The sequence below is a fragment of the Nannospalax galili genome, unplaced genomic scaffold, assembly GCF_000622305.1.
Source record: "Nannospalax galili isolate Female #2095 unplaced genomic scaffold, S.galili_v1.0 scaffold191, whole genome shotgun sequence".
Classification (NCBI taxonomy): Eukaryota; Metazoa; Chordata; class Mammalia; order Rodentia; family Spalacidae; genus Nannospalax; species Nannospalax galili.
Window position 1 is genome coordinate 6205826 of NW_008331484.1, and position 10803 is coordinate 6216628.

The 10803-nt window shown below is 33.6% G+C and overlaps 1 protein-coding gene across 3 annotated transcripts in view; it reads right to left on the reverse strand.

The window, feature by feature from the left end:
- Positions 1-3451: 3451 nt before the first annotated feature.
- Positions 3452-10803, reverse strand: part of Tmtc3 (transmembrane O-mannosyltransferase targeting cadherins 3) — a 49599-nt gene continuing 42247 nt past the window's right edge. For all 3 annotated transcript variants that reach the window (XM_008824080.3, XM_029559176.1, XM_029559178.1), the window contains exons 12-14: positions 8909-9078; positions 6967-7193; positions 3452-4855 (exon numbers count right to left, since the gene is read on the reverse strand). In XM_008824080.3, coding sequence (XP_008822302.1) covers positions 4041-4855; positions 6967-7193; positions 8909-9078 — 1212 coding nt within the window. In that variant the 3' untranslated portion in view covers positions 3452-4040. The remainder of the gene's footprint in view (positions 4856-6966; positions 7194-8908; positions 9079-10803) is intronic.

The following is a 10803-nucleotide window of genomic DNA, read 5'->3' on the forward strand; positions in this document are numbered from 1 at the left end:
ATCATTGTCAGGAATTAATTTATAATGTATGCCTTCACAGATCATTACTAATACATTACATGCTAGCTCATTTTTTTTCCCCCCCTGGAGGCAGACCCTGTTTTATACAAAAATTTCTTTTTCTTTTCATATTAAGAGTAAAAGGCAAAGCAGGTGAAAAGTTTTAAAAAGTAACAATTTAATACTGAATACTTAGAAATATGGTACATGCAATACCACATTAATACAAAATGCACACAACTGTAAGCTGCTTTTTAATGAACCCTTAACATGGATGGCTGAAAGCTTTCAACACATGAGTTTTGACAGTTACCAGTTTTGATTTTTTGGGGGGTTCATTTAAACATAATTTAATCATGCAAACAGGAAGTTTAAAAAAATAAATATGACAAATATATGGATTTTTGAAGTATAAATTGACATACAAATCTATATATTCTTAATATTTTTTATTAAAGCATCTTTAAAGATGCATTCTATAACGTGAAGTTGAGAACCTAAATTAGATATAAAGAACAGGCATGAGGATTTATTAGAATTGTGTAATTCACATACCAAATATTTACATAACAGTAAACACAAAGTTGTTAAAATAACATATTTAGTTATTTCAGTCTCTAAGTCATCAACTTCTGAAAATTTCTCTCTAGGAACTGGGCAAGGAGGAGGTGCACACCTGTAATCCCAGTTACACAGGAAGCTGGGGCAGAAGGATCACTTGAGCCTGTTAGTTCAAACCTGTCAGAGCAATACAGTAAGACCCAGCCTTAAAAAAGGATTAGGGTTTGGGGAAGCTACTCTCTAGACCAATTAGAAATTTCCAACTTCAAGTGTCTTAAGGAAACAAAGCTATAGACTAAATTCAGAACCTGACTTAACCTCCCGAGAAGCAGTGGAGGAATAATGGAACACTGCTCCTTGGAGATTGTCGAAGCCAGCTAGAGAATTACAATGCCATCCTTCTATCTGCACACAGACCTGTGACAAGTCTTCGTTCCTAAATTTAGATGTCTGAAGTCCTGAACCATAGGATCGTGAACTGGGCTTAAAAACGTTCACATCATCATTTCCTTAAAAAAAAAAAAAAAGGCGGCTCTGAGGTGATTAGGGGAGTATTGTAATTGAATTTGAGGTTATAGATAAAAAAATAATCTGTCATATAAACAAACTTGCTGGAACTTAAGATTTTAAGTTTCAAGGAATAAATACTATTTAGGATATATTCCTTACTGAAATACATGATTCTAAATGCTAATTAGGTTATAGTACTGATTTGAAAAAGTTAACATGGGGGAAACAAAGGGACTTTCCTTAACTACTTTAGAGCAGCAGCCCTTATGTCGAACTACAACTGAGAATCGCTCAGGGCAGTTTTGGAGAAACTGAAGCATGGGTCCATCTCCCTCAAATTATATTCAATTGCTATGGTATGGATGGGAAAGTGCAGGCGAGTCTAGTATGAAGTGAGGGTTGAGCATCATTGATTGGTAATAACAATTAGTAATCAGAATTGATTTATATTAAAATATAATTAATATAAATTAAAAAGAGTACTTCCTTTGTGACAGACATGATTCTAAATGCTAGCAAGAGAATGTTGATCTATAAAAGATTAATATTTATCCTGCTCACTTAAATAGCTAGATAAATTTACTAAAATATTCTTCAAATTTTCATTATGTCTGCTATCATGAAAAATTTCCCTTTACATTACTGAACTGTCCTCTATTTGAAATCATTAACTGTAGAAATTACACTCAGAAACTTTTTCTAAAGATATATGGAAAGAACACAGCAATTTCATTTTCGAGTCATAGTATGTGAGGTACTCTCCACTTTATATCTGAAGTCACAAAGCCATACTCTAAGAAATGAAATGAGATACTGCTGTAATGGTTAGCAATATTTTCAGGATCAAGAATTAACATCCACTGGAATCAGTGCTTGTTTTACAATTATCCTTTAAAAAAATTATGCCAGAACCTCTGGAAAGTGGAAAAGAGTGGGTCTTGACTGCAAACCGTTTCCTGTGACCTACTTATAAAACAAGTCTTAAAAAAATTACAGAAATATGGTTTCTGAAAATAATACAATTAGATATTACTTTCCCAGAATATTTTGAGCTTTAGTATTTCAAATTAAGACTAATTTTATTAGGTATTAAAAAAGCTTATTGGGCACTTGGGAGGCAGAGGCAGGCGGATCTTTGTGAACTTGAGGTCAGCCTGGTCTACATAGTGAGTTCCAGGACAGCTGGGGCTACAGGGAGACCCTGTCTCAAAAAGACAAAATAAAAATAAAAATAAAAATAAAAAAGCTTATTGGAAATATATTTTAACTCCAGAAAAAATTTAAAGTTTGACCTGAATTTACTTTTATTCTAACCTTTTTTTTTCCTTCAGATTTAAAGTCACCAAAACTAAAGGATAAATTTATTGATACTATATCAAAATAATCTTTATAACTGGACAATGGTTCAAACGGATAATTTTGCTTAAATCATAATACATGCACATATATACTAATATTTTACACTTGAAAAAAATAGCTTTACAATTTTTTATGAAAGCTCAGTAGTCAAAATAAATATTTAATAAAAATGTATACTATAAACTGGACATGGTGGCACATGCCTTTAATCACAGCACTGTGAAGGCAGAGAGATCTCTGTGAGTTCAAGACCACTGTGGTCTATATAGTGAGTTCCAGCCTACATGGTGAACCCCTCTACCAAAATACATATATATATATATGCATATATATATTACATATATCATAGGACATTAAGAATTTAGTGTTTAAAACAAAGTCACATTGTTTTGTATTCAGTTAAACAGAATTATATAGTGGCTTAGGTATCTAAGAATGATTAAGGTGTGTCTTTGGAAACAGAAAATTGATTTAAAGTTAAGACCAGAAAGACTAAGATGAAGGAGAAGATTACTATATTTACTTCAAAGTTTAGAGTGACTGGGACTTCTCAGTCTAACTACAATGCCAAGAAATGGAACAGTTTGGAGAGCCAAAGTCAAAGAAATAATCATGATTATGAAGTTTGGGATAATCTCAGTGTAAAAAAAGAAAACAGTACTCATGAGCACCACTAGAAATGTGTATAAAATTTTTCCTGCCTAACCATTATATTTTAGAGGGAATTTAAGGGCAAGTATGAAGTTATGAAAATTCATCCTTAAGCTAATGTAAGTGTTGTATGATTTATTTTAAAGTGTTTCAACCACCATTCCTTCTAAATATCAACCAAAGAACACATTAAAAAAACCAGTACTAGCCAGGCGTAGTGGTGCACGCCTTTAATCCCAGCACTCGGGAGACAGAGACAGGTGGATCCTCTCTGAGTTCGAGGCCAGCCTGGTCTACAGAGTTCCAGGCAGCTGGAGCTACAGGGAGATCTCAAAAAGACCAAAAAAAAAAAGAAAAAACAAAACAAAACAAAAAACAAAAAACCCAAAAAATCCAAAAAGAAGAAAAAAAACAAAAACAAACAAAACCCAGTACTTACTTGTAGTGTTTGGGGCTTGTAAGGGACTTTAGTCCCTTGGTTTAAAATAATTGAAGAAAAAAAATGTGCTCAATAATTACCAATCCGTTGCCAATTCTAAAAGGCAAAGAAAAAAGACTACTAAATAGGAATTCACACACACACACACAAAAACCCAGTACATGTTGAATTTGTCCCAAAGGGATCATCCCTCATGCCTCACATTATTTTAACTCAGATTGGTAGATTATTTTGCCAAAAACAAACAAAAAAACCCCATTGCTTATTCTATAATTAATGTTTCATGTTTGCCATCTGGATTTTGAGATTTCTCCTATATTTACCCAAATTAAAATTTATGCCATATCTTATAAAATACATATCCTGGGGCAAGACAGGTATTTAATAAAAATCTTGCTTTGATCCTCTGTAGAGGCAGTCTCTGATAAACTATTACATATTTTTCAGAGCTTTCAGTACAAGAAAATACATGATAAGAGTGAAGGTCTTTGACACCATTGTCATATGATAAGGAATAACATTATTCTCCATTTAAAATGCGTTCAATCTCTTCTAGCCTTTTTAAAGCAGCAACTCTTTTCTTCTCAATTTCTTTTATGTCTTTTGTTGTTTTATGAGGAGTCTCTTTGTCTTCATGTTTTACTAACTGTTTGCTGGATTTAGAGTTTTTATGATCACTCGTCTGTATTATTTGTGCTGGTCTGGATTCACTTCTGGTTTCTTGTTCATTCTCAGTGGGATTTTTGTCTCGTTCTTCTCCACCTGAAGTTTTATCAGCTAAGGATACCGGCTGCTCTGCTACAGCAGATGAGGCTATTTTATCCCTGACTATACTTAAATGGCGCTGAATATATTCCTCATGTGGTGCTAATGCCAATGTTTCAACCAGACATCTTTCAGCTTTTAGTAAGTCCTTCTCTTCAAAATATACAACACAAAGATTGTGCTTTCCTTGCACGTTGCTTGGATCCATTTCCAGTATCTTTTCAAAACATTTTTTGGCTCCAAGTATATCTTTCTTTTGGTTCATCAGAATGTCTCCTTTTAAAATAAGACCTTTGATATGATCAGGGTAATACCTGAGTAACTCTTCTAAAATCGGCAAAGCCTTTAATTCCTTCGCAGTCTGAGAATACAGGAGAGCCAGATTAAACAAAGCACTTCTGAAGTCAGCTTGCAGTTTTATGGCTTTCTTCATCCAAATCTCTGCTTCTGTATCTTTTTTGTCATCCATGGCAAGCATTCCCAAATTGAAATAGCCATTAGCATCTTGTGGCTCTTCATTTACATAGTTTAGAAGTCTTTTTCGAGCTTCAGGTCTGAGTTTCACCTCACCTAAGAATGGTTTTATTTGAAGAAAAAAAAATATCACCCAATTAACCATTTTCAGGTATTTTGTTATTAAAAAAAAAAACAAACACCTTATTTCTGTATATAAATAATAAAGCAGAAAACAAAAGCATCTTTCTTCATAGGAAAGCCAATGTGTCTGAAACACTGAAATAAGTTTATTTCCTTTGTAAGCAGTACTCCAGGAAAAAAAAGGAGACATTTCTTTGTAGTTTAGAATCTAATACAGAACAGGAAGAATAGAGAAATGAGTATAAGACATTGTATATATTTCTCAAGACATGTAATCCAATCTCAGTTCTGTTAGTATTTTGAGTTTATATGCCAAACAGATTATTTTCTCTGGGTTAACTTACTGAATTTTCTAAGAATTGTATGTATATTTGTATGTATAAATACTGTAATATATATAAAAGGACAGCACTATAACTACAACCGGCTAAGTAATGTTTCAGAATAACTAAGTCAGATTTTTAGTATACCATCTCAAAAATTTTAGGAAGTTTCCAGGGCAGAAATATACTACTATATTTAAAACCATAAAATTAGGATTTGAAAAACAAATACTGAAATAAGTTTATAAAAGTCTTTTTGAGACAGGGTCTCCCTGTAGCCCCAGCTGTCCTGGAACTCACTATGTAGACCAGGCTGGACTTGAACTCACAGAGATCCACCTGCCTCTGCCTCCCAAGTGGTGGGACTACAGGCGTGTGCCACCAGGCCCAGCTTCATTATTTTTATGAACATATTGCATGTAAGGGCACCCTTGTTGTACAATGCCTGCAGAAGTCAGAAGAGGGCACTGGGTGCCCTGAAACTGGAGTTATAGATGGTTGTGACCCACCATGTGGGTGTTTGGGTCCTATGCAAGAGCAGTCAGTGCTCTTAACCCCTGAGCCATCTCTCCGGCCCCAGAAATAATTTTTAAATTTTTTAAAAAAGTCTTGTTATCTCGTTAACATTAGATTGAAAACTATTGTTGGATAATGAGTAGTTTTCATAATTATTAAGATTAGTTGTGGTGTACACATTTAGACACAGCACTGGGGAGCCAGAGGCAGGTGGATCTCTGTGAGTTTGAGGCCAGTCTGTCTTATATAACAAGTTCCAGTCCAGGCAGGGCTATACAATGAGACCCTATCTCAAAAAACAAACAAACAACAACAAAAACAAAAAAAAGATAAACTTTCAAAAAATTAACTTTTTTCTAAATTTATATTTTTTAGAATATTAAGTATAAAGACCTCTTTATATTTTTTTGACAGCATGATTAATAAAGGTCATTTGAAAATAAATCAGTAGCTTCAGCTCTTAGCTTTGATGTCTACAGTAGCCCTATAAGTTTGGAGTACTCATTAGATCTTTGTGACATCACTCTAATCTATCAAATAGAAGACTCATGAACGTAAAGGCAAAGATCTTAAGCTAAAAACCATTTTATTCTTTTATTTTTGCTAGTTAAAAAAATTTAGCAAAGAAATAATTAGAATGTATAGCGATCTTTTTCAATATAAAAATTAAGACTATAAATCTTTCATGCTGCCTTGTGAAGGAAAATTATTATTTCTATGTAAAATATTGATAAGAGGCTCAGATTTATTCTGAATGATAACTTAGTTTGCTAAATTATAGGAAATTAAGAAATTATAATATATTTAAAATAACATTAGATGTAAAAAGATACAAAGCATTTTTTAAGTCACAGTGAAATAAAAAGTCATTTTTAAATTAAATACGATAATGCTATTGGATCTTTAGAGATAGTTATGGGAAAATTCCTACAATTTCCATATTATTTGGATTTTGTTTTGACTATACAAGTTTTTATTATGTTTACATGTAGAAAGTAACATGGTAGACTAATTAGGTATTGCTTAATATGGTATTTGAAAAATTAGTTTTAACACATGGTAGAAAAATGAATAGTATTGGCAAATATATTTGTTCATGTAATTTGAAAAGTTTAAGTATTCTGAATATTCTTATTGTAAGATGTTTTATGAACACTAATCTATTATAAACTGCCTGTCCATAAAATGGGTTTGTATAGGTTTTACAATATTCTAAACTGTACAGAAATATTTGAGAAAACTTACCCGATTCCTGCATTAAGATAGCAGAATTGAACAGTGCTAGCTTATGTTTTGGATTTAGTTCTAAAGCATGATTAAAATTTTTTAGGGCTTCATTTGGTTCTTTAAGTTCAATATAAACAATAGCCAAGTTGTACCAAAGATCTGCATTATTTCTGTCCAGCTCTAGTGCTTTAAGATATGCTTCCTTTGCTTTGAGAGGTTTATTCATTTTTAAAAGCAATTCTCCCCTGTGGAAAAATCAGACAAAGCTTACTTGCAACAACATTACTATGTCACTTTATAGACATCACTGTAGATTAGATTTAAGCCTTTCCCCACATGGCGTTTGTTCTTTTATGTTTATATTCTTAAAATGTCCCTTTTATGGCTAGAGAGATTGCTCAGTGGTTAAGAGTGCTTGCTACTCTTGTAGAGGATCAGAGCCTGAATCCCAGTACCCACACAGATGGCTCATAATTGCCCCTAACTATAGCTCCACAGGAATCCAACACCATAACCAGACACAGACATATATACATACATATAAATAAAAATCATAAAATAAATCTTTAAAAAAAATCTCTTAAAAATCACTTTGTGAAACTAGCCTCAAATCTGGTTTGACATATTTTCACATATTTTACAAGAAAAAGAACACATCTGACTTTGGATTGTATCTGTTGAGAAGTAAGAAAGGGTGAAAGAGGAAATCTGTAGTTGTATAATCTTTTGTTATTTTTGAGGCAGGGTCTCTCTGTAGTCACAGCTAGTCTGGAACTCCCTATGAAAACTAGGCTGGTTTCAGTATCAGACAGATCCCTGGGTTGCCTCCTGAGTGCTGGGATTAAAAGTGTATGCCACAACACCCAGCTTGTTCTTGGAAATTTCTTAAAAGGAGACAGACTGTATGGGGTGGCGGGGGTGGGGGACTAATCACAATGTTAGATCAGTGAATCTGTCCATCGATGAGAGTGTATCACTTCAAAAAAATAAATACAGTAGTTAACTGAGATTTTGAAGTCTTCAAATCTAGGATACAAATCTCCCAGTAAAAATACGTATTTTGGTATTTGTGATCATTTTTCTTTCTTATGTTACCTTAGTCTCCTTTGAAGTATTCTTACACAGTTTGGTTAGGTAGGGTAGGAGGGCACTAGTGCCACCTACAGGTAGTTTTGATGAACAGATTTAGATTTGATCAACTGGAAAACTTTAGCATTTTCCCAATATAGTTCTACTTTGTGTCTGAGAAATTTCAAGTCATTTTGCTTAAAATTAGTAAGCTATTTTTACTAATACAAATATATCAACTTTTAGGAATAAGACCAGTATTGAAACTACTGAGACATTCTTATGAGCACTGAAAATCAAATTCCTAGTTTAGGAATAGACATCTCAAAAAAGTTAAATTCTGAATATACTTCTCCAATAGAAAGTGTTTAAAAATTATGATTAGCTTAATAGCCAAGATACAGCACAACTCTTAACATGCATTTTCCCTTAGGTAAACAAATTATAACATTTATATGAGAAAAATATTAAAAAACTTTTATATGGTATTGACAACCCACCTCCATCTCATATATATGGGATATATATATATAAAACAAAGAAGCCTGTATTGTGGCAAAGGCTTCAACAGTAAAACAACCTCCAAATTTTATTTATGTAAGCTTTTGAGAGTTAGAAAATATAAGTAACTAGCATAAAAAGTAACCTTCAGGTGTCTTCCATAGAAAAGGAAGCAAACAAAACAAAGGAGTGGTTTCTAGATCTCTTTCATATATAATCTACTTTGGCTATTGCAAAGAGTCCCTGGTCAATTTCAAATCACTAAGTTTGATTGCCAATCTAAACAAGGCACACTCTTCCATGTATTTGGTTGTCAGTACTAAAAGAAAACCGTAACAATTTAGTGGAAATGTACATGCAAATACAGCGTGAAAACTCCAAAGTGAACTACCTGCTGATATAAGCCTGCTTAAAGTCTGGCCTCATGCTTATTGCCTGTCGGTACAGCTGATCTGCTTCTTCCAGGCGGGATTCATTTGCTCGGATGAGGTTGGCCAGATTGATATAAACATTTAGGTGGTTAGGGGCAATTCTGGCTGCATATTTTTTACCGGGAATAATCTGTTTAGAAGGAAAGAATGTTTGAGATTTCAGAATCAAGTAAAAATAAAATGGTTTCCTAGTGGCTCATTTCATGTAACATAAAATTCAAGATTTTCCTGCTAGTTTTACTACTGCAGCAAAATATATCATAAAAATATGAAAAGCTGGACTCTAGATTGATGGATTCAGGATTTGTATTTTGATAGCTGCTGGAGTACTTAGAATCAGTGTCACTTCCCTCTCAAAGGCTTCTAAATAAGGGGAGAAAACAAATTTATCCATTATTTTAGAACAATAGATGGCTGTCTCCCTTAGCTACACGTGGGCACTACAGTATTGGAAACCACGATTTGAAGTCTTACATCTGAGAAGCACTTTCTGGTTAGGAACAAAATAATCAATGAGAAATAATTGTCTAAATAACTTTTTATATAGACTTAAGCCTAATGCCTGGGAAGTGTAATCCCTTGATCGCTTAAAGAAATATACCGATGATTTTATTCTTTGGTTATACTTCCCTTTTGGGTGTCTGAGACCATACAGTTGGCCCAAATAAATTATTTCTACACTTAAGGTCATTTGAAGATTTGTTCCTCAGGAGTCACTTGGGCTTTGGAGGAGCTCCTGGCTCCTTTCTTTTACCAGTTTAATCTATGTGTAGATAAGTCAAAGGTCCTGTTCGACCATGTCTGGTTTCACTTGGAAGCATGCTGTTCGACCATGTCTGGCTTCACTTGGAAGCATGAGTAAGCTGCTTCCTCTAGTTGACCCTCCTCTTTGTAGACTGGATGCTGGTTCAAGTCCATCTTGTGGGGTCTCCATGTCCTCCCTGAACAAGAGGACAGGTGACTCACCACATATAACAGGACATTTTGAGAGATGTTCCCTAGTCCCCTGGAACTTGGTTGACCTTGGAGGGCAAGGAGCAAAAACTGTCCTTTAAGTCCCTCTGACCACATTAGTATAGGCCTTAAAGGATGGCTGTTAAACATCTAACAAGGTTAGTTCCACCAGTCTGATACTTTTAATTTTCATGTGCTATGTAGATAAGGCTTAGGTAAAAAACCAAATATTCTCAGATAAACCTTGAGCAGATGTACATTTTGTTCCTTAAACTAGTTGACTAAACTATGACCTTAGAAATTTTAAGAACATTAACTAGATTTATATTTTGTTCCTTAAACTAGTTGACTAAACTATGACCTTAGAAATTTTAAGATTATGTGTGTTACTTTTGTATCATCCTTTACATATATAACAAACCTACACAGACCTTCATCACTTGTTTAGGCTTTCTCATTTTTTCTATTTTGGAAAACATTTCCATTCCTGTATCTTTTTAACATCTTTTACATCCTCATTTTCTTTCTTTCTTTCTTTTTTTGTAAAAAAATAATTATGAGACATAATAGCAGTAACAAATAAATTTTCCATCTGTCATGAGAATTCTTTTCCTGGGGATACTAAGCAATACTTATTCTCTTTTAAGGTTTGTATAGGTTTGATCCTGAATCCATCACTCTAGAGTCCAGCTTACCTAGATAACTGAAAATTGAGGAAGAACCTAATAGAGGGATGCTTTTGGAAGCCCTTGTCAAGAAATTCCAATGGACTCTCATATGAACATTTGAAAATTGCTCTGTTCTTTTTTTTAGTTCCCTGTCTAGACCTTGTAATGCTAATTACTCTTGCCTTTACTTCTTCACATCTCCTATTCATGATTCAAAGACTTTCTTTTCCTCC